Consider the following 26,086-nt stretch of genomic DNA (forward strand, 5'->3'; position numbering starts at 1 on the left):
TGGCAACTGTAAAGTGTGACATACTACACTGGCAACTGTATAGTGTGACATACTACACTGGCAACTGTAAAGTGTGACATACTACACTGGCAACTGTAAAGTGTGACATACTACACTGGCAACTGTAAATTGTGACATACTACACTGGCAACTGTAAATTGTGACATACTACACTGGCAACTGTATAGTGTGACATACTATACTGGCAACTGTAGTGTGACATACTACACTGGCAACTGTAAACTGTGACATACTACACTAGCAACTGTAAAGCGTGACATACTACACTGGCAACTGTATAGTGTGACATACTACACTGGTAACTGTAAAGTGTGATATACTAAACTGGCAACTGCATTGTGTGGCATACTACACTGGCAACTGTATAGTGTGACATACTACACTGGCAACTGTAGACTGACATACTACACTGGCAATTGCATAATGTGACATACTACACTGGCGACTGTAAAGTGTGACATACTACACTGGCAACTGTAAAGTGTGACATACTACACTGGCAACTGTATAGTGTGACATACTACACTGGCAACTGTAAATTGTGACATAATACACTGGTAACTGTATAGTGTGACATACTACACTGGCAACTGTATAGTGTGACATACTACACTGGTAACTGTAAACTGTGACATACTACACTGGCAACTGTAAACTGTGACATACTACACTAGCAACTATAAAGCGTGACATACTACACTGGCAATTGCATAATATGACATACTACACTGGCAACTGTAAAGTGTGACATACTACACTGGCAACTGTAAAGTGTGACATACTACACTGGCAACTGTAAAGTGTGACATACTACACTGGCAACTGTAAAGTGTGACATACTACACTGGCAACTGTAAATTGTGACATACTACACTGGCAACTGTATAGTGTGACATACTATACTGGCAACTGTAGTGTGACATACTACACTGGCAACTGTAAACTGTGACATACTACACTAGCAACTGTAAAGCGTGACATACTACACTGGCAACTGTATAATGTGACATACTACACTGGTAACTGTAAAGTGTGACATACTACACTGGTAACTGTAAAGTGTGATATACTAAACTGGCAACTGCATAGTGTGACATACTACACTGGCAACTGTATAGTGTGACATACTACACTGGCAACTGTGACATACTACACTGGCAATTGCATAATGTGACATACTACACTGGTAACTGTAAAGTGTGATATACTACACTGGCAACTGCATAATGTGACATACTACACTGGTAACTGTAAAGTGTGATATACTACACTGGCAATTGCATAATGTGACATACTACACTGGTAACTGTAAAGTGTGATATACTACACTGGCAACTGCATAATGTGACATACTACACTGGCAACTATAAAGTGTGATATACTACACTGGCAACTGCATAATGTGACATACTACACTGGCAACTATAAAGTGTGATATACTACACTGGCAACTGTATAGTGTAACATACTACAAACAGCACTCTGCCCTTTTCATCAGATTAAATAACAACACAATAAATGTTTTAAAAACTGTATTGCTTTGGAAATATGAATGCTTTGTTTATCAAAGTAACCAACATTATGTTAATGCAAACAATGAAAGCAACACAAATCTATTGAATAATTAAAAAAAACTAAAAAAACAAAACAAAGAGGCTCAGCTGGATTAATTCCCATCAACTGATACTATTTCTCACAACTGGTAGGTTTTCTAAACATGTATCCACTAAGGAATTGCCAAGGTAGACTACCGTATACGCAAATATGTTCGTGAAGAAAATATACAGAAAAAATGGTGAAAATTCTGAGAGTACCACTAATTCAGTTTACACGCTAACTTATTTTCAATTTAGCTGTAATACTCATAGATTCAAAACACATTTATCACACTTCAATATATATATATACAAAACACTGAATTACTTTTAACATGTAACTAATTATAATGCACTTCTAGCTAAATAATGCTAGTGTCATACCATGATACACGAGTACATGTGTGACAGTAGTAAGTCTACTATATATGAAACTGTCAATGAAGGGAGTAGTTTTACTGTATTACTGGGGAGTGTCGAATAAATAATTCCTCGCGGAAATAAAAAATAACAACTTGATAACAAATTATTTTTAGCCACGAAAATGTTTGTGTATACAGTAGTTGTAAAGAAAGCATGTTTAGCATAAAGAGAAATAGAACAGAAGGAAAATTTTAAAATTCACTTCATCCATATTGATAAATCATCTATTTCCAAACTCTGCCAGCTTCAAACAAACTTTTTCTTTTTTTTCTCTTTTTTTAAAAGGTTTCATTAATGAGTCAGAAATCCTGAGAATTTACCTACACTATCATCATTGAGGTAACGATGGATTTGTTTTTAAACAACAAATGATTGAGACATTGTGTTTCCTAACAAGTTTAATTAATATTTGTCCAGCCATAAGAGAAAAATCAATGATATTTTTTACAGATAACAATCACATAACCATGAAATTTGCTCATCAACTAGACAAAACTCAACTGAGCTAAGAATGGTTTCAAATGGAATAAATGTATCCTGAAATAATGTACTCAGACAACTATCATATGATTGTTTTGACAGAGTGTTAATACATTCTCTTCTCAAGAACCAATTATAGATATATGTATTACTCGAATTTTATAACATATTGTAGAACACTATCAAAATTATACTCCTTTCACCCTTTACTACAGGCTATACGTTATAATAAAACTGAAAATCACAGACACAAGGACCCCTTCTCCCCAAGGTCTAACCCTTTATACCACTAGTGTTATAAGAATGAGAAAGCCTGCAAAAATGCCCCAGTGTTAGCAGAAGAGAGCCTATGGCCTTAGAATGGGCTCTGTAATCCAATAGCTTAATTGTGTTCACACACCTTTTAGATAAAACTGTTTCTCAAAGATTTTACTAACCTTCCAGCCACCACTGCCTAGTACAGTCAACTGAATTTAGACAAGTGTACCATAAGCGTTCTATGCCATAATGACTGATCAGGAAGAGTCTGGTTAACATATTCCATTACTTGTATAATTTCTAATAAAATATTTAAGCTTTTCTCATCCACACAATACATATTATAACAATAGTAACATTTCAAGTACAATCTTGGAAATATTGTCTGAGATTTTCCTCCCAAAAGACCTCTAACATATCTTTATAAACCAATGTACAGTTTTTTCCTTTGGTCTCAGTAGCTCTAAACATTACTTGGGCAATTATACTAGGAGTCTGATGATATATTGAGCAATACCTAAAAACAACTTCCGACTTTTTGAAGTTAAGTAGTGGGAACAGTATACAAACCACCACTTTGATTCAAAACAGTGCATAACATTTAATGTCAAAACATGTTACACCACTGAAAAGCTATTGAACATCTATTGTACATACTAAAAAACTATGTCAGTTGGCTCGCCAGACTCTTCTACTACAGCTCAGTCCTTTTACCAGAATGAAATGCACTTTGTAACCTTTTTTAACGACTTTCCCCCAACATTTCGAGATTTCTTTTTAAGCTCCCCAACTGTAACCCTGCTTGCAACCATACACTACAGAATTATATCTTCAAGACACTCAACAACGGTTGTGTGGACAATTTTTTTTTCTAGATTAATTAAATGAAGAAATAACAAATAATAATAAATAACATATACCAAATATAAACCAATATGCAATATTAGATTTTCACACAAGTAAAAACTTGTACATCAGTTAGACAGACACAACAAAGTGAATTTTAATATGTTATAATCCAAAACCTTCTTCCTTTATTGAGAACTTAAATTAAGCTATCACTCAACAGTATTTTTATAAAAGTAATTAAAAAAAGTTAAGTTTTTGTACACTAAACAAAGATACATTTGTGCTATTGAAATGGCATACCATAAACATTGCATAGGCGGTCATACACTTATTAAAATTAAAGAGAATCCAAAGTTTGATGCCAATACATAACATGTTCCCAACTAGTAACCCAAACTGAATTTTCACTCCAAATAAATTTGTATGTAAAAATAAATATACATATTAGGAAATGAAACAAAACTGGAGCAACCTACAAACTCTGGAATGACAAGAAACACATTGAAAAATACACACACTGATATTTTAACAAGAAAACAAGATAATTTTGGTAGTTAAAAAAACATCTTATCTGTAGAAATATGTTACAATGGCAGCAAACTCGCAATGGCCCCTTTAAGAACAGTCTTTAGTATTATTGTTTTGTAAAATAATTATAAAATATTTTTTTCTAGTAAATTTTGTTTCAATTTAATAAAGCAACATTCCATTCTAGTATTTTTTATTAAAACAGAAATGGAGTACACACACAAAAACAAATTTCCAACTTATGCTAATGATTCCCCGTTACTATATAAAAGCATGTTTAAAATTATACACAAGCCATACATCTTTAACAAATGTATGAGATTTCTGTGCTTTTCACAAAATCTTTACTAAACAACCCATCTGTAAACGTGCAATCGTCTATCATTATCTAATGTGTTGGGTTGTTATTGTTTTTATAGCCATTTTGATTAAAAGTAATCACACAGTAAGCCACCTTGACACAGGCCTTTGAAAACAGAAAATTATTCCGTTCGTTGCACAAGTAGTCTTTCAGAACCCTTCTTTTTTTTTGTTCACACTAAATTTAGATCATTAACATCATCATGATGGGTTATGCAAAAATACAATGGGTCATCTTAATTTGTTTTCGGTTAAATCATAAATGGTTTATGCAAATTTTCAATTCTCAGAGGCCTGTAAGTAAAATAATTATAACCAGATTTCTTGTTACCCCATGTGGTGAATTGTACCCTGCATCACTGGAAGTCAGTATCGATACCAGAGTTTCACGATGGTGATGCACAATCACAGAGTAAAAACCAGAGTGATACAATGGATACTGCTTTGTGGATTCTCAGGTTTGTATTCAAAAACAGATGATCAGACTGAACAAATATAGACTGAAAGGTATTCCAGAACTAATTATTGATTAAATAATCCAAGAATGTTCCACTCTTTTTCAAGCATCCAAACAACCTTGTTTTCAAATTTAATTTATCTTCAGTAATAAAAACTCTATAGGAAACGTTTAGGATGAAAGAAACATTAAGTACATCTCTACATTGTGCATTGCTGGAGAATAGTGTACACTACATACATGTATTGCAAGATCATCTTCCAAAACAAATTCTTCTTTTCAAAACATTCTCTTCAATGACATTAATCTATACAAAACTACTGTGTCAATGACACAAACATTTCATAGAGATATGCATTTGGAGGTAAGCTTTATGCACATTACTGTAACCTGCTGAATATGAAGGAAGCTTAGCGTAGATCTGTGTAACACAGGATTACTCTCCCGGTAGATTGCTAGAGAAATGATCTTTACACTAATGAAAAAAAGCTGTTGTATTCTCTACAGTAATGAAACATCTTTCAAGACATGTAAAGCGTAAGCCTATTGGGTAGGTACACAAATTGTTGCATTGTCATACATTTAAATATTCTTTGGACCTCTAAAGTATATTTTACAGGACAAGTCATTTGTGATATTGGAAATTTCTGTATCTTATCTGAATGTACAATGCAAAAGCAAATAACAGAAAAATGAAAAAGATGTATGGTGGTTGATAATAGTTGTCAAAATGAATATGTATTTTAAAAGCCAAGAGACAAATTGCAAAACAAAAACCCGCAGAAAAAATTTCTTCATAACTTAGTCAAAATGCAGTAGTAATCATGTGGTTCAATCTAAAATATGCCATGAAAATCAACTCCCTTACAAAAGCTGAAGCAAAAAAAAAGCACACAAATTGGTCTGCAACTTTGTGGGTGTCAATCAGCTATAATGTATTGCTGATGCGATAGGACGTGAATCAACATTTCAATGAATTATGAACTAGAAAAATTACACAACCTGTTGATGGACTAAAGACTGTCAACTCAACTTTGCTTCATTTCTTCCTACATTTAATGACATAGTAGTACTAACATAGTACTTGGGTCTATAAACATAACAATGGAGAAAATCTTGCATATCAATATATGGACATTTGCCAGTACTAATATACAGCTTATGTTAAGGACATTGAGATACTGGCAAGGGGTCAATCAACCAGTGAATTTAAATGAGGCAATTCTGCAGTGACTGCAGTTACATGTCCTGGCAATCTTTGAATTTCATATACCTGTACTTATGTCTTTTCAGAAGAGCATATGCCACTTAATACTAGCCATTTAATTGATGTGACTGAAGATACAAAAATGTCAATTTCGTTTTTTGGGGGGAGGGGGTTGGTAGTCGGTCACAGCTAAATTTAATTGCTACCAAAGTTTACTCAAGGTAGATTGTGAATTTGTTGTGTTAGCACTAGCACCTAGTAGCACATGTTCATCCAATATGAACTTAAAAGCAGGAAATGCTTGGATGCAATAATGACAAAAAAGCAGGTATTTAAAATTAATAAACTGGCTACAAATGTAAGAGCTGTCACTGTGGAATTGATCAATGACATTTATCTTCATCTGCCACACATAACACAAACACTGCAGCTGTTCATTATAGTTTATTCACCAATTTATTTTTTAAATTCAACCCCCCCCCCCCCGCCCCCAAATCCATGTTAGGAAAGCAAGGTATGACATTTTATGAATACCTGGTTTCCATTTGTACCTGTAGATTCTTATACTTACTGGCCAAATGTAATTCACAAAACAAACTCGGTGATAAATCATGCAGTATTTTTTAATTCAGATTTAGAATGGTTCTACCCTAAAAAAAACTAACAAAGCATATTATCAGGAAGAAACAAAGCAAGGGATTTTAATGACAACCTACAAATATGATGAGAAACAACTGCTGTTGCATATGCAAAACTTCAATGCTTTGAATATAAACTATTGTTACACCAAAACTAAAATTCATGTCTCTTCAATTCATTATCACTTGCATTCCCCACCATTCAATATTACATTTTCATAGGTCATTTATTCAATTAGGCCATGTTTCAGTTTCTTTTTATCATTATATTCTTTAATCCCCACTTTTCTCTTGGATTAATCAACAATGTAACTTCAAACATTTGACTATAGTAACTAATTATTAGACATATGGCACAAGATTACAAAAATAAATGTGTATTACACAAAGTTAAAATGAAGTTGTCATTTTTACAGTGAACAAAACAGATTTCTAGCTTGTGGTTTTTCACAAACTGCAAGTGACAAACTCTGCTTAAAATTTTTAACAAATCAAATTTATCACAAGTTTAACAGTCATACATTACTAGTGTTTTTCTCAGAGGAGATTTGTTTTTATTATGATTTTGCAAAGAATCAAAGAATATTTTTCGTTTTAAAAGCATACACAGGCAATAACCCCCACACAAGCCCCTAGATTATTGTTTATGCTTTTGAAAATAATAATTATGAACGTTTCCTAAATATTTAAATAAATATACAATTATTTACAATTTTGAATTAACATCTTCCAAACAATTCTTCAGTAAGATAACTTCTGCAGCACTATATGAACCATTGCATATGCAGCAGCACGTCAAACGTTGATTATGATGATGATGATCATGAAGATGATGATGATGATGAAGAATGGCAAGGATGATTATATTTATATTCATCCATTTAACAGCAAATAAGATGTGCTTTCCTCACAAGATCTTTACTTCCTTGTGGTGTAAATGTTTGTATGTTGTGATCTATACAATTAAATTACTATCGCACATGTTAGCAGCTGGATGTCATTTCAAAGCATGAACACACAGGGTACAGAGAACAGTGGGGACTCATGTCCTCCAAGGAATCCCATTTATTACTTCACTGTTTTTAAGCTTTAATGGACCACAGTATTTAACATCAGCAAGACAAAGCTAACAGACGTACTGTTATCATACTGTGCAGCTTCAAATATTGAAGTAATGGAGAAATAATTATACAGTATAAAATCTTTGTGAAATTGGATATCTACACAGCTAATATGCCAGCAATCATCAAAAAGATTTTATTATTGTCAACATTTAGTTTTCCTGCCAACATATGTAGTGTCTGAATGAAATGCTGTCTCATTTATGCATTATTCACTTTAATTTGTTCCCGACTTTGCTAAGATTTTCAAGAATAAACAGGTCTACCCAACACAAATATCAACCAATTTAAAGCAAATCTGATTTCATTTTCATTACTTGTGAAGACTTAATAAATTTCATGAAAACCGATCTTCAAATTTCTCTAAGTTTTCATTAAATCTTTCTTGCATTAGTTTTATATGAGTCACTTTGACTGCTTCTCGATATTTGTTTGTGTTGTATTATTTCCATGACATATATTCAAAATATATATATATATATATTACCAAGGCACTTGTGATGTACATAAGCTATAAATAGGAGATTTTTTTAACTGCCAATCTGGATTTGTTAAATTCATAAATTTTATTATTTTACTAAGTTAATTTAGCATAGTAATATTAATAATTAACAAAAATTAATTATGATGGAACATGTGAAACAACTTATTAAGTTAAGCAGAACTTGAAACTTGAATATAATTATTTTTGCAAAGATTTTTTATTTAGAAATGATCCGTCTGAAAGTAATAACTTGATGTTATTTTAATGAATTACCTTAAATTAGCATAAAATGAAATTAATACCAATTAATAATATTTAATGGTAATGGAGCATGGAATGAGAACAGATCAGATCAACTGAACTCCAAATTTCAATACATGTTCAAACATTTAACATTACAAAGAATTCAAGATTTGCAATCATTTTAAAATTTCATTTTTTTATTTATTACAATAATAATTTTTGTGCAACTAATTACAAGAATCATATTTTGTTAACTTATTAACATAACAAGTCCAAGTACCTACACCACCTCAACTCAATGAATTACTTTCCACTGCTCTTTCATTCCACATTAGCCTTGTCAACACTGCCAATACTTGGCCCAACACCACAATGGACAATACTCCATACAAGTGAAAAACATTAAATCTGCTACAGTTTTCGTAAAATTTTCTTCATCACACTTTGACTAAAAGGTAGCCAGTAGTGACTGTACCACAAAAACTGTCAGGCCTCTACTTTACGTGGTGTCTGTCTGACAAACAGACAGACAGAATGATGGACATCCAACTGCTAAAATGTGAACAACAAAGCTAGGACTGGTGTCCAGTTAAGGTAGTGGCAGGATTAGGTTCTCTGGGTCATGAGTTTAACCAGGAATGATTGAGACATTCTTGCGCAGTGGCCCGGTGGTTGGGGTCGAACGCCAGCATCGGGGTGAGGAAGTCGGCGAACGCCTCGGCTCCCTCAGTCTCCCACTCGTACTTCTCAGTCAACACCTCCACCAGTCCCCACGGCTTCAGCTTCGTGATGTGTCTCAGCTCACCTGCGGCACGAGAGAGAAAACCATCATCAGTGATGTCAGGGTCATTTCGGATTCAGTCAAAGCTTTCGTAATAAAAGTTGGTTTTGTTTAACACCACCACTAGAGCACATTGATATATTAATCATCAGCTAAAGGATGTCAAAACATTTGCTAATTTTGACATACAGTCTTAGCGAAAATGAAGTTTGTTTTGTTTAACGACAGCACTAGAGCACATTGATATATTAATCATCGGCTATTGGATGTCAAATATTTGGTAATTTTTACATATAGTCTTACAGAGCTCAAAACGGCGACTGTTTGGGTGACTTAAATATTAAAGAATAATGGCATTAGTCACCAAAATAATACATCTCCTTTAGAGCTGTAACACATGAGCCACTATTAATATTTGTATTCCACATTAAAATCTTGCTCATTGGTCAGTTACCATAATTTGCAAACATTTATAATTATTTTTTGGAACACCATATTTTTTGGCAAGTTTCAGACCTTGGTCTTAGGGAGGAAACCTGGTACATGTTTCTATTAATAGCAAGGGATCTTTTATATGCACCATTACACAGACAGGATAGCACATACCACAGCCTTTGATATACTGGCTGGAATGAGAAAAAGCCCAATAGACCCACCGACGGGGATCGATCCCACACATTAGACTAGGGCTTTACCACCGGGTTGTCTCGCCCTAGCTTTTGTAATAGTTATCGCGTTATGTCGGTCATCAGTGAATGAATGAATGTTTAACATCTCAGCATCTCTTTTGGGTGTCAGTGACATTATAATTATTGCTGATGTCATAAACATAGCTTTTGTCAGTCATCTCAAATAGTAGTCACTGATATTATAGCCATAGAGTTGTATTTTAAAACCATTTTTACCTCGTCGATTAAAGAATTCCCTGGAATATTTGCCCGCGAGAGCTAGATGACGAGGAATTGGGCCAAGCAGCTCAATGATGTGAGCGAGGTGATCCTCGTCACGTGTGTAGTCTTCCCCAGAGTGAGGCTCAAACAGATAATCACCAGTCGCAAGTTCAAAGGCCTGTAACAAAGTAAACATGACTTCTGGATAAAAAAAAAATCACAAGAAATTAGCTAATACATAAGTACGCATTTTTATTAATTTATTTATTTATGTGTATGTTTTGTTTTATAATAATTATTCATCAAATAAAATGAAATTATGAGGAGATACTGTAACAAAAATAAATAATCTGAACAAGAAAAGAAACAAGAATACTTTAATAAATATAGTTTTTCATTTTATATATATATATATATATATATATATTTATATACACACAGTTAACATGGGCCTAACATGTTCACAATATATTGATAACCGTAACAGAAAAACTCTAGAAAAGTAAATGGCAATATCTACTAAGATCACTGAAGTGTATACAACTGTAGGCATGCAAAGCATGCAGGGGTGGCAAATAATATTGGTGCTACACCAAATATGGTTTTGCCAATCCACATCGATTCACTTTGAACTGGGAGTGAATAGAACTGGAAGTTGATCATGATGCCCATGCTACACCGGCAAAAAGCACATCATAGCGCTTTAGAACAAGCTACAAATACAGTTCTTATGTAACAGGGGAGTTCTGCTGCTTTCATATGATATCATTTACATGTCTTTTTGCTTCTGTATGACGTTATTCAGCTTTCCTTTACCTTTAAAGTCCAATAGTAACCTGCTAAATGGAGGATGTGAATAGATCGCTTTCGTACGACATCACGTTATAAATAGAACCAAACTGAACTGGAATGGGTTCAAAGCAACTGGAAGTAACCATATTGAAGCGCATTAATACACTTTGGATGTTTGTTGTAAGACCAACATACGTCAATATTTTTAAATCAGAGCACTGCAAAAAGTATGACCAACGTCACAAGGACTTGCTACAAACCATGCAGGCTGTACTCCATATATCAGCCGGAGGGCCGTAACCCCCACCAACAAGAACCTCCAGACATCGGTACTGTCTCGTTTGAATGTCTTCAGTGAAGTGATGAAACTGAAAACATCAACAAGAGGCCTATCACTTATAGAACTCTGCTATTTAATTTTAAATTTTCTCATGTTAAATTTGTATTTAAATCTTTTAAAGTTTATTAAAAAAAAAATAATTTTCAAAACATCTTTCAATTAGTTTGTGAAGAATTATGGTACCAAGTTTCAGAAGTGGTCAATAAAAAAGTCTACAATACAGACTTTCAATATAAATGTTAAAAACATTTAATAAAAAAATTTAATTTCCAAAATATGTCTCTATTAGTTTGTAGAGGGTGCTCCAGAGGATTGTTGTACCAAGTTTCACACAAATTAAATGAAAACTATAGAAGATAAGACTTCAAAGGAAATGTTGACATATGAACATTCAGACAAATCGATATTATAAAAGCTCCGCCGATGTGAAGCTCAAAATTATAATTAATTTTTTTTGTATTTTCAATTTCATTTAATCCATTTTCAAATCCTATTTATAATTTTATAGCAATTATTTCTAGGATAAATTAGCAAAATTTAACAAGTCTTACCGTCCAACAAGCATTGCCGAGATCAGCTATTTTGACTGGAATATCACAAATTTCATTAACTGGATCTTTTCGTATTTGGTCATCTTTGGCAACTGAAAGATAAAAGCATGTTTAAATTTGCTGTAATATAACAAAATTCCATGCCAGGACCAGGTCCCATTTTTCATTAATTTTTTTTACCAGAATCCATTAGGATTTATTTAATTACATTATGGCAATCTATTTTCTTTCCCATGGATTAACACAATGCACTGTGTAAATAATTAATTTAGAATATGATGCTAATTTATAAATAATTTAATTATTAGCTGGAATTTATATTTTCAAGGCATATTGCCTGAGCACAGGATGTCGGACTGAATGCAAGTTTGCTTTTTTAAGAGTTATGTTGTAGGAAGCATGTATTCGATATGCATAATTTTTATTGAGAAGAATATTATGCAAACAGAATTGCCATTAAAAAATGAGCATTGTACACTGTCCAACTGCAAACAAAAAAGTAGGAATTTTCCATTAACATGTGGAAAAGATTAAAGTGCTGTGCCAGATGTATGATGTATTGAGCTACATCAATCAAGATATTATTTAATATGATTAGGAAAAAAAAAAAAAAAAAAAAAAAAAAAAAAAAAAAAAAAAAAAAAAATTATATACCGGTATATTTTCCATTTAAAAATATTCCCCTGAAAAACAGAACCAGCTGAATTCGTTTCGGGAATTTCCATAAGATTTGATCCGTGACGTCACGAAGGGAACTCCTTTCGATAGTCGGCGCCATTGTTCATTGCTTCTTTTGTGTTTATTATGGTTAAACGGCGTGTTGTTGGCGGCTGTAGGAATACAAAAGCCGATAAATTTAGTCTTCACGCATTTCCTAGTATTGTTGCTGTGAGAAAGCTGTGTGTGAATTTGGTTAAAACAACGTGGAAATACTGGACAGGAAGAAAATGCTGGAGACCGTTGCGACAGCAGACACTTTAATTTCGATTCGTCCGAACTGGCTTGTCGGCTTAAGCGAGATATGGGAATACCATGTGTTATGGCTTTTAAAAAAAGATGCCGTACCAACAATTTTTCTGCTACACAAAACAAATGACAACAAGCCGACGCCATCCACACCGAAACGACCTTGGGGTGCATATCGTTAATGTCCCAAATTGCGTTATGCTTTCAACTCCGGTCAGTTTGTTTTCTCATGCACAAGATCCGATTTGTTGTCGTTTGCATCTCGTTCATTTGTGAGATTTTTGTTTATAGTTCGAGAACATTAAAACAATAAAGTACAGACAAGTAAGTATCTATAGCCTAGTCCGTCCCATCCTACAAAAATGTAGGGTTTTTTGTAAAAAAAAAAGAAAAAAAAAAGAAGCTAATTTTGTATGCATCTTAGAAAACAATCGGCTCAGAAATAAATGACTTGTAAATTCCATAGTATGAAAATAGGCGTTCCCTGTAAAACAGACTATAAATACATTAAATTAATTTGACTATACGTCCCACAGAGAAAACCTTTTTTCATACTATGGAATGTGCTAGAAGTTATTTATTTCTGAGCAGACTGTTTTCACAACTGCACACAAAAAATAGGATTGTTTTGTTATTTCCAAAACACTTTCACTTTTTTTTTTTTTACGTCAAACTAAACTGAAGATGTTTTTTTGTGTGAATAATTTCATAGAGGGATGGGACGGACTAAAAGTCGTTTTTGTTTATTTCTTAAAATTACCGATATCGGGTCCACTTGACTCGTAGAATTCAAGAGTTATTTATCGTCTTTTCTACTACATCACAAGTATTAGAACATACAGTGTAGCAAAATAATTCGCACGTAAAACTAAAGAACAAAACAAGAATAAAGTTGTAAATTAGTGGTAAGCTGTCTCCACGACCATTTTCATCGTCATTTGTCAGGCCGGTGGTTCGTCGGAAGATGTTCCAGGTTTAAACTGATAAGGCATTATTTGTTGTGTTGCACAAATATTAGTCCAGTCATCATTACTACACTATTCATCATCGAAAGAAGAATTGCATGATCAAGCTTGGCAGTCGCTGTCGGTCCCACTTTCGCTTGCACTGGAAGTCATCTCGTGGTAGATTTCTGTGAAGCGCGTTCCCTTCATGACGTCACGGCTATTTACAGGCAAATGTTTTTACTGAGAATTTTACTCTGTCGTTTCCGACCGTGTTCTACGGGAGTGATGTTTTAATACTTTTATGGGGCATTTTCGTAATTATTGATTTACATATCGGTGTAAAATATTATTGCAATGAATTAAGAAAGCATTTAATTGTGGAATTTGAAATTTTAGTGTATGGTCTGGCACAGCACTTTAAATGAATTCAACATGCAAAATATCAAACCTAAACAGGGCATAAGTCTGCTAAAAACAAGCATTCTGAGAATACTGCAATTTTGTATGTTGTAGATGTTCAAAGGCCATAACTCTGTGAAAAATAGGCAAATCCTCATAACTCCACATAATAAAGCTTTACACAAAACTACAGTTCAGTATCTTGACGAATTACGGTAAAACCCCCCAAAAAAACAGTGCAGAAAACTAAATGTGGGGCAGACAAACAAACAAGATAGATGAATGAATAGACTGACAGACAAATGGAATCAAAACCCATAGACCCTCTAACTCTAATTAGCGTCCCCTTTCTGTCCAGGACTCAGTCACTGGCTATGTCAGAGATTGTGCCCGGGTGCTTGAACCTTAATTCGATATAGGCACATTAATATGTTATTCAATCCAATCCAATAAGCGTCATTAGTCACTAACATTAAATTGAGTTAGAGAAGGTAAAATGCATGTTTCCGTATCCATCTTTTCTTTGCATTATGTATGTGCACAAGATTAGCATTTTCAATTCCTCGATACACTCCCATAAGGTGATATATCCATATATAAGGAATACAAGCACACACACACACACAATAAATAAATCACAAGAGCTACTAGAGTGGTCACATGACCACCTCACTGACCAATCACAGGGGTTGAGCATCCTTCTGGTCCTGGAGAATCGTCCTGCATCTGCTCGGTGATGCTACCCTCCGGACTATGCTCCATGTCATTCTTGGTGATCACAGAATTACACTGACTAACAACGTTCATAGAGTTTTTGTGTTCCTCGCGGGACTCGTGCCCATTACACAGCAGGGGGGGTTTCTCCCCCACAGCCTCCCCATCCTCGTCCGCGACGTTCAGTTTCGCTATTCTTGTCATCTGGCTCTCATTTAACGGAATCTGGTCACGGTCGTTTGGTGGAGAAGAAGACGACGACGTCTCGATAACGGAACACGTGTCGTTCCGTGCCACATCCATGTCATCAGTACCTTGTGTTTTGGTGTCTTTGTTTTCTTTAAAAAGAGAAAAAACAACAAATAAGGCCAATTACAAAGTAAGATGTACACGTATGGTGTTGCTGTGCCAACGGAATAATGTTCACAACTTGAACATTAATAAATAACAAAAGTAACAGATTTGAATTACTTCAGTATTAGAAATTTAAAGATGATGACATGCACCTTCTCATAAGATCTCAAACTAAACTGTAGTTTTCACCGATTGGGTACAGAGGAAAAAAACTATTATAGTTTCAGGTTGTTTTTTTTTGGTTACAAGAGTCAACATTTGCAACAATCTGATTAAAATTAGCTCTACTGGTCTCACCAGTAGATCTAACAGCATTACGTGGACTCCCGTGTCCAGGTGACATTTTATCTATAAATAACAATTTAAATATCGACCAATTACACTTCGCCTTTTATAACGTTATTCGGGAGCACACAAATTCTAAAAATATCGGTCGAGACTATTCAGGGCGAAAGACTTTCTTTTACCGTATAAGTTTTTGTTTATAACTTTCAACCGATTTTGTTTAGTGTTCCGGTTCGTACCAAATTTGAGCACGTGGCTGGTTTTCACTCTATTTTCGGAAACAAGCGAATATCGATCTAATACTTAAAATTAGAATACACAGTTAAAGATTTTAATAATAAAATATTAGATTATATAAAATGTGTTTTACCCAAAATAATATCTAAAGTTTTCTTTTACCTCAGAAAGCTTTCGTTTAATGTAGGTTAGGTCGCACGGCCCAGTTCATTTCTGGAATGTGGGGGTGCAAGTAGAAAATGTACACATGCATTCCACCGTTCTACAAATATTATTCAACTATCTTTAATGTTACTGGTATAAATTGTATATAAATATTATTTCAAATACACTTGGTCAGCAATTATAAATTGTTTGTGCTATATTTGTTAATAAACTTTATCCCAATAAGACTCACTGTTAGAAATAGAATGCTCGAAGCAAGTTGTCGTTTTCTACCTATTTTCAGATTGCAATAGATGCCGGTGTTTTGTTTGCAATAAACATGTAAAAGACGCGTTCTTTGTGTTTATTTATATTTTATTGACCGTCTACAAGGAGTAAGACAAAAAACAAAAAGAATAAGTGTTTAACATCAAAGTGTACAGGTAATTATACAATTGGTCAGATTGTAAATACGGCCAGTTGCTGGCAGTGTTAACACTGCGTTAATCCCAAATGATTACCACTGTCCATACATCAAACAAATAAATCGGTGATTAGAGCTTATGATTTATGTTATCTTAGCTTTTAAAAGAAAATTAATTAATATATCTCTTGTGCTAAAACAACTACTTGCTACCAGTTTAGGAGGCCATATTTGACATGAAGAACTCATTAGACGTGTTACGTATATAAATGACATGAACAATATTTTTATTCACATTTCACACTCAATGTGTCTAAATTATGGGGAAACGAAAAATTAATGATCGGAATGAAAGTGGTGCCAAAGTACCAAAGTTATCATCATTTGGGTTTGTTGGGTCCTGTCCAAATTTAGCTTCATCATCCACAGAAAATGTAGACACCCCAGTGATTGAAACACCAAATATAAAAATTAATAGGCCTACTGAAAACAGAAAATTTCAACAAAGCTGGAAATTTGGCAATGTGTTACACTTAACCTATTTTTCAGATTATGTGTGCTGTAAAAAAAAAAAAATTGTGATTAAATATATACCAGGTACACAAAAATTGTTTCATTTTATTTTATTCTGAATATGTCGCTCTGATTTCATCTGTGCATTCCACTATTAGATAGTGATTGACAGAACCTGTAATGCAGAACGTAAAATTAAGAATATGTATATCTTAATTATTATACATTAATACTTGACATAAAAAAAAAATTATTTGGCAAAATGTAAAAATATATTTGGCGAAAACATTTTCAAATTGGCGAAAGAATTTAATGATTGGCGAATTTTTGGGCGAACCCAAATTGGAACCCAAGGCTAGCCCTGCTATTTATGCAATAGGCTAGCTTGTTGGTCTATTTCAACATTGAAAAAAAAGGGGGAAAAGTGCAGTAATAAACTCTGGATTATATACTAGTATAAGGAGATTTTATGGCTATACCATCAGTGTTTTTTTCATCTTGAAACAAATTTTATATAAAATTTTATACTGAAATTAGTTTCCGGTATACTTCGTAATTCACCTACCGGCCTCAGTGGCGTCGTGGCAGGCCATCGGTCTACAGGCTGGTAGGTACTGGGTTCGGATCCCAGTCGAGGCATGGGATTTTTAATCCAGATACCGACTCCAAACCCCGAGTGAGTGCTCCGCAAGGCTCAATGGGTAGGTGTAAACCACTTGCACCGACCAGTGATCCATAACTGGTTCAACAAAGGCCATGGTTTGTGCTATCCTGCCTGTGGGAAGCGCAAATAAAAGATCCCTTGCTGCCAATCGGAAGAGTAGCCCATGTAATGGGTTTCCTCTCAAAATCTGTGTGGTCCGTAACCATATGTCTGACGCCATATAACCGTAAATAAAATGTGTTGAGTGCGTCGTTAAATAAAAACATTTCTTTCGTAATTCACCCAAATTATTTCGTATACACTCGGCATAATCCCCGATTGTTTTCAAAAACATTTTCAAATCACTGGCATGATTTTGCAAGTAAGGTTTTGATTGGTCGAATAAAAGGTCAACTGGACATGAGCTCCAACGGGCTGCTGTTAGATCCTCATGTAATAGTGGAGTTAATTTTAATTAGATTGCATTTGCAACGTTCATATTTTCTGTTAAATGTAAACGAATAAAATACATTTTAAAAAATAAACACCATTCCTTGACAGTGTTTCTGCTAGAAAGAAATTTTTGGGTATGGCACTATGGAACTGAATGCAACCACAGTCAACATAATGTATGCATAGGGGGCTTCCCCAGAAAGAAAATGAGTTAAGTTTAGGGTTAGGGTTAACAAAATCATACAGTAATGATAAGTCATTAATTTTGTCAAAAGGTTAACTTAAAAAAATAAAATCTTCAATAAAAATTTGGGTATGGCGCCATACTCATTTTACCTTCTGGCAAAAACCCTGCTTGACTAATGACCAAAGACACTAACTTATTAATCTTACTAATACTAATACTATATATATATATATATATATATATATATATATATACTAATACTATAATATATATAATCCCAGCTCTCAAATAGGTGAATTTGCTAATACAAGACATTTAATGAAGATAATATAAATAAAAGGCAACATGTATCTAATTCTACATGTTGGGCTGTATGTCACCTTCAAGGGAATTAACTCTTTACAACTGAAAATGCTTACACTCTTGACTGAGGTTATCTTCTCGTTGCAATATCTAACAAGGATAACAATGTAGCACAACAGTCTTCTTGAAACAAATGTGTCAAATATAATAGGAAGGAAGGAAATGTTTTAACAACACACTCAACACATTTCACTTACGGTTATATGGCGTCGGACATTTTGTTACAGACCACACAGATATATATAGAGGAAACCCGCTATCGCAACTTCATGAGCTACTCCTTTCGATTAGCAGCAAGGGATCTTTTATATGCACCATCCCACAGACAGGATAACACATACCACGGCCTTTGATATACCAGTCGTGGTGCACTGGCTGGAGCAAGAAATAGCCCAATGGGCCAACCGACAGGGATCTATCCCAGACTGATCACGCATCAAGCAAACACTTTACCACTGGGCTACATCCCGCCCCTCAAATATAATTGATAATTAATCAAGAAACAAAAGAATCAACAGTTGTTTTACAAAATAATTCCCATATTATCAATAGCAAGAAAAGGAAGGTTGGAAACTACCAACACTAAGCTAAAGTGCAAATCTGCAGGGGAAAGTGTTTATTTTTTCATCGTTTTAAATGAAGTGATGGATATGACAGCCATGGTGGCAGTACTCATGATAAGGTCCACCAATGGGGCAGAATATGCTCATCTTTCGTGAACACCTAATACCATCACTGTTGTGACAGTAATTTATGAGTGCATGTCATCACAGCTGTACTTATTCTAATGAGCTCTGTCCAATGCTAGTTTTGATTTAGTAAACTAGTCTGTGAGTGGCAGTCCTCTTTGTAAGGGCGCAAGAGGGATGAATCTCCAGTAAAGGCTCTACCCAGGAGTGGCTGTCCTCCTGTATCCGAGGCACTAGATAGAGATTCATGGAATCAACCACTATTTTGACAAATGCTCATTCGACTCTGCATTGTGTAGAGACGAGGCCTTGATAACACATTGATTTTATCGTTCAGATATATGTATGACACCAACAGTTACAACACTTTTAAAAATAGTGTAAATGATCATTTCATTCCAAATATTAAACTTAGGACATTATGTACATAGCAGGTTTTAACAGGTTACATTAAAATACCGGAAATATGTTTTTTTTACGTAACCCACGAATGAACTTGGCCTATTTTAGATTTTGCGATAGGGACATGATAATTTCACACATGGGGCTGCTTTTCAAAAACAGGAAACAATAACAAAAATAAAACCTGCATTGATATTTTTGAGAGTTAATCAAAATTAATTACCCTGCGCATTGGTGTTTTCTTGTTCGTCCATGTTCTCTGGTTTGCTGTTGTTATCGTTTTGTTTTATGTTGGCGACCTTGCCGTTTGCAGCATTGTTCGACTGGTCCGTACTGCTCGTGTTGTTGTTGCTGGCTGGCTGGGTTTCGTTGTTCACGGGAGCATCATTTGGCACGCTAGTCATGTTGCAGGCTGCTTCCAAATTGGGCATACTTTCGCTCGTCTGGCAAAAATCCTCAGACATGTGCTGTATGCTGTTTAGACTCTTGCTGTGTGGGGTGGGAAATTCATGCTCAGTCAGTGGTAGACTATTTGTGCTCTCACTGTTGGTCATACTGCCACAGTCATCCTTCTGTAAAGTTTAAAACAAGAATTAAATGTTTTGCTTATCATACACTTATTCAGAGTTATAGCCACTGATGTTCATCACAATGAATGTTTAAAAGAAAGAAAAAAAACATTTAAAAAATAATAATTAAGAAACAAAAACCCAACTGAACCTTGAAGTTTGCTCCTTCGGGATCCATTACATTAACAAAAAGTTTGTTTTGTTTAACAAATAGAGCACATTGATTTATTAATCATCGGCTATTGAATGTCAAACATTTGGTAATTTTTACATATACTCTTAGAGAGGAAACCTGCTACTTTTTTCCATTAGTAGCAAGGGATCTTTTATATGCAACATATCACAGACAGGATAGTACATACCCCGCCCTTTGATACATCAGACGTAGCTGGAATGGGAAACAGCCCAATGGGCCCACTGACAGGGATATATTCCCACACTGACAACGCATCAGGCAAGCATTTTACCTCTGAGCTATGTCCCCCCCCCCCCCCCCCCCCCCCCCCCCCCCCTCCCATTACATTAACAGTTAACACATTCATTAACCTGCCTCATCTGGATCTCCGAAATCTTAACACTGGTGTATATCGCACATTGGAAAGGAACTCATAACAAATATTACTGTCTAGGAAACTAGTACCAACTGAAAGTTAGTCTGCCTACCTCAGGATCTATTTTACTATCACATTCATTAATTTGTCTCATCTGGATCTCCAGTAGCTGCTGCTGTTTCTTCATTTTCTTCTTCAGCTTCTTTTTCTTGTTCTTTGACATCTTCGAAGGGTCTGGAGGTTTTTCTTTTGGTGCTGTGCTCACTGTAAATAACAGAATACTTGGTAGCCATGAGTTTTACAGATGCACAGTATCATCGTGACAAACTGAGGGCCGACAACCTAGGCCAAGATTTTCTAAGCCATCTTAGCGCTACGAAATTGTAAAACCATGGCATGTGCTGTAGTGATGTCATACCGTACAACAGTTTTACGATTTCATAGCACTAAGATAACTTAAAAAATCCCTAGCCAGGAGCCCAATTCATCAGGAATTCAGATGATCTTGTGACAGCAATTTAGTACTGATATTAAAGTAAAAAAATAATTTTAAAAATGCAGCGTGTTTAAAAAACTAGGGTAGGGAGGGGGAGACAAGGCAGCATACATTATATTATAGGAGTGATGCAATGCTACATAATTTGGAAACAAATAAAATTGTTTCTTGTTTCTATATTTTTCGGACTTTTATTTTTTATTTTTTACATAGTACAACTTTACTTTGGTCCTAGTCAGATCTGACTGTCAGTCCTTGATACAATAATCCAAGCTTATTAAAAGTTTGTTTTTGTTAACGACACCACTAGAACACATTGATTAATTAATCACTGGCTATTGGATGTCAAACATTTGGTCATTCTGACTCGTAGTCATCAGAGGAAACCCGCTACATTTCTCCTAATGCAGCAAGGTATCTTTTATATGCACTTTCCCAGACAGGAAAGCACATACCACAGGCTTTGACCAGTTGTGGTGCACTGGTTGGAATGAGAGAAAAAAAACCAATCAGTTGAATGGATCCACCAAGGTACTTCGATAATGCGACACAAGCACCTCCAGTGAGCACTCAACCAATTGAGATAAATCCCCCCCACCCCCAGCTTATTAAATACCTGCTGATCCTGGGAGCTTCTGTCCAAGTTTCTGCCATTCAAAGGCATCAGCAGCTAGTTTCTTCACATAGGCATCATCCACACACATCAAGATGTTCTCGGGCTTGATGTCCGTGTGAATGATCTTACACTTGGCATGTAAATAATGAAGACCCTGTAGAGTCTAGAAATAAACCAAACAAAAATAAACAGAAAATAATTAAAGAAGTGCGGGGCAAAACACTTCAGAATACTTGAGAAGTAAAACTAATGATAAAAGCTAAACTATTTTGGGCATAATGAAAATATTAGAGTGTTTGAGAGAGCTGTATATGTTTCATTATGTTTATTATTAGCATCATTAATTACTACTGGGTAAGTTAAGTGACTCTTTTTTTTTTTTTTAAATTACTAGCACCATTAGAAACATCTGGATAAGTTATGTTTTTATTATTATGGGTAGCACCATAATACTAGCTAGTACATTTTTATTATCAGCACCATTAATAACTATGGTAAGTTATGCAAGTGACAGATCTTGAGGTGAAATACACTGAGGAGAGGGATTCTCTGCTCCCCATACTCAGATTATGGGGAGCCATTTAAGAAATTACATACTGAGCATTGATTTAATCCTTTTATAGAACATTATTTTTTTAAATAACTTCTTGAACTAGTCTCAAGGAATGATGGGGAGCTATGGCTCCCATTAAATGACAAGATCTGAACTGGTGAAGATTTGGAAACCCAAGATGACCAGAATATTGCTGGTGCCAATGGAGCCACTATGAACTTTGGGACAAGTAAAAGTCAACTGTCCAGTTCAAAGAAATCATGGCCCAGTGGTGGAAATTCCATAAAGAAATCCTTTGCAGGTGTGATAAAACTTGAATACAGAAATGTACCAACATCTTAAGAATAGGCCAGCAGAATGGATGCTCTTGAACAAACTTGGCAATGAGGTGTACATAATGGTAATGCAGATCCCAAAGCCATATGGCACCAGATTTGCATCCCATTTATTACGGTGCGTGCAGTCTCTCAGAGTTAATTGGATGTTGTTGGCACTTCATTTTATAAACACCAGAGAAGAAAACCTGAATAAAGAGCAATGAACCAAAGCAATAGGATGTTTGGCGAATTTGTTAAGTTGCAGATATATGAGCAGATGCCTAATTTTATGTCTTATTGGAAGAGATAAGGAAGATTTGAAAATAAATTTCAGATGCCCATAGAGATATCCAGACTACACTTTCAAAGTTAGATCACCTGAAAGAAAACAAGGGAGAACTTTGTGAGGTGAGAGTGACGTTTTGAAACAACTTCTACAAAGCTACAGTGTTTTGGTAAGATGAGAGTTTAACCGTATCACTATAAGAAGAACAGCATCAACCAGAGGTCAGAATACATGTAGGTGATCAGCAATGGTTGAAACAGGTTTTTTCAACCCTTCACAGAATTATGACTGACTGGAGGTCAAGTTTGGAACATTAACTCATTACAGTTTTCATTCTTTAACCAGAAAGAAATTTGAAATCCACTTCATACAGGAACCAGTTGCTTAAACATTCCTCCGAGAGATTTTTGATACCTTTAGATAATGCTTGAAATAAAATGTGTCTTGAGCGCATTAACTGGAAGAAAAACTTAGGATTTCATTATGTGACCACAGACAGTGACTGACATTCTAAATTAATGTCTATATAACAAGTCAGATTACAGATAATTAATTTATTATATTTAGTAATATGGCTTTTGAATTCGATACCTGAATACTGCCACATTAGTTCTACCTTCCAATAAATTGCAAGGGTCTTTTATATGCAATAATCCATACACACTTAGTAAATATGTATCACACAATTTTATATACCAACACTACTGATAAGGTTCTCGGAAACTGTTTGGATTCGGGAGGTTATAATAAGATTGCTTTCATGAAAATCCACATAGATTCTCGTAAAAATATCCAAACTTTTAGCCCTGTAATATAATGTCTTAATAGATATACAACACAAACAGCACAGAATGTCTTACAACAGTAAGAGTCATACAGACCTGTCTGATGATGGTTTTGACGTTTGGAAGCGGAATGCCCTGATAGTTGGAGCGGATGATGAACTTGAGGAGGTTGTTGCCCAGAACCTCAAACACCATACACACATCTGACACAACAGTCAAGGAAATACCATTGGAAACATTCAGCTCAACATGAATAGTCATTCTAGTGAGGTGAATCGGTTGGAATTTCATCGTCCATCGGTTATAATCGGTTTGCACCAACTTTCAACTTTCAATTACACTATTAGTTAGAATTATATGAAGGATCTGAATTATCAGGACCGTGCACCTGTTGTCATGTTCTCTGGGGCAGACCCTATCAAATCACTAATTTTACCTGTATTAACTATTTAATATCATTTTTCTTTAAGTATACATTGAAAACAAACACCAATCCTAACATATTTACATCTAATCCATCAAGTAAATTGGGGAACAATTACAGTTAACATTTTCGCCACACAATCGAATATGGATTTTTATAATCGATCATCACATCGGTAGAGCCAAACCAATCACTTTTCGATTATAATCAATCATTGTAACATCACTGTGTTAATCTGTTCTCAACTTTCAGCTGGTCAAGTCCGTCTGACCTCAGTTCAACTGCAATGATCATTAGTACATGTAGCGGTAGGCAGCAATTTTCAGCTGCTACTTTGCTGCCACCATCACCTACTTCTCATGTTTTAAAATTATACACCCCACTGTATTCAGTACTTTAAGTAGATACAGCTGCCCACTTTTTCTCAAATAGTTTCCTTCTTTCAAACATAACTGTAACAACCCTGACTTGTCTGAAATTTATTTACATATTCAACTATGTCAATGTAAAAGAAGTTCTAATTAAAAATATCTCAACACTGTTTATTAAGGAGCCATTTACAACTGTCACTTTTACAAGTGCATAAACCATAAACTAGGCGATAGGGGGTTAATGCCAGTTGACACTGTTAAAACAAAAGTGTTGATAAAAGTTTTCCTTACAAAATCAACATTTTTGATGTATGCTTTTAAGTGTGTGTGGGGGAGGGGGGGAAGAAAGAGATGAGCCAGTACCAAACTGAGTATGGTTTGTATGCTAGTGATATATTAATAATTATGAACGGCTCTGAATAGCTACTTAGGTGTAGAGTATATGATAACCGAAATGCTTAGTGCTGGAGAAAAACCCCATAAGCTTCCACTTAAATCCATGTGTTTATAAAATGTTGAAACTCCGGCTTCAAAACTTTCAATTTAGCAAATTCCCCAAACTGCATGCCATTCGTATGGGCATATGTTTATGAAATCCTTAAGTGTAGACTTCAAAGTTTTTAAAGCACAGAGGTCTTATTAGCAGTAAGGTATCTAGCCAGTGATAATACTAGCCTTGAGACAACTGGCGTAGCAGGGTTTAATATTGGGGTGTGTGTGTGTGTGTGTGTCAACCCACATTGGGGTGGAAGTGCAAACCCACATTATTTATGGATGATTTTATAATCATTTCCCCATCCCACCCCCTTGCTACTGCTTGAGACAATGTGCTATGATGGCGATCTATCTTATGATCAATAAACATCTGGTGAACAACCTACAACTGAGCTACATCCAGACACGTGCTTATAAATTATAAAACTCTAGAGTCCAGATTCAAATCTTTAATGCCATCACAAGTATACAGTTATTATGGTGCTGCCATGACGCTAAAACTCTCAAGACATTAATAGAGAAATGAGTCTAGACTTTAAAAGTTTTATAAGCACAGGTTCTGGTTGCTAATGAACAACAGTCTACACCTCTGAAACACCTGAACCTATAAGGACTATACTGTTCAAAGATCTAAATATCACATATTTACCAATATGTTTATGCAAGAAAAATTACATTTATTATGCAACACCAATTTAACTAGACATGTGCAGGTGTGGTGTTCAAACTTGTTTCACCCAACAATTAATATATATGTTTTGCATTCTATTCTATATGTAGAATGTTTAACATAAATGCAACAAAGTAACTTTACCTTTCCTTATCATACAGGTACTTTTAATGCTTCTTTCTTATTCTTTTTTTAAACAGGTTTTTTTTTTCTTT

The 26,086-nt window shown here is 34.9% G+C and overlaps 1 protein-coding gene across 1 annotated transcript in view; it reads right to left on the bottom strand.

The window, feature by feature from the left end:
- Window positions 1–1,543: 1,543 nt before the first annotated feature.
- The window catches only part of LOC121369193 (SRSF protein kinase 3-like), a 78,890-nt gene continuing 54,347 nt past the window's right edge, over window positions 1,544–26,086 (bottom strand). The window contains exons 7-15 of the mRNA XM_041494111.1: window positions 24,008–24,114; window positions 21,971–22,133; window positions 20,971–21,122; window positions 19,962–20,310; window positions 15,008–15,382; window positions 12,019–12,110; window positions 11,388–11,495; window positions 10,351–10,513; window positions 1,544–9,469 (exon numbers count right to left, since the gene is read on the bottom strand). Coding sequence (XP_041350045.1) covers window positions 9,285–9,469; window positions 10,351–10,513; window positions 11,388–11,495; window positions 12,019–12,110; window positions 15,008–15,382; window positions 19,962–20,310; window positions 20,971–21,122; window positions 21,971–22,133; window positions 24,008–24,114 — 1,694 coding nt within the window. The 3' untranslated portion in view covers window positions 1,544–9,284. The remainder of the gene's footprint in view (window positions 9,470–10,350; window positions 10,514–11,387; window positions 11,496–12,018; window positions 12,111–15,007; window positions 15,383–19,961; window positions 20,311–20,970; window positions 21,123–21,970; window positions 22,134–24,007; window positions 24,115–26,086) is intronic.

Source organism: Gigantopelta aegis, chromosome 3, assembly GCF_016097555.1.
Source record: "Gigantopelta aegis isolate Gae_Host chromosome 3, Gae_host_genome, whole genome shotgun sequence".
In the NCBI taxonomy this organism is placed as follows: Eukaryota; Metazoa; Mollusca; class Gastropoda; order Neomphalida; family Peltospiridae; genus Gigantopelta; species Gigantopelta aegis.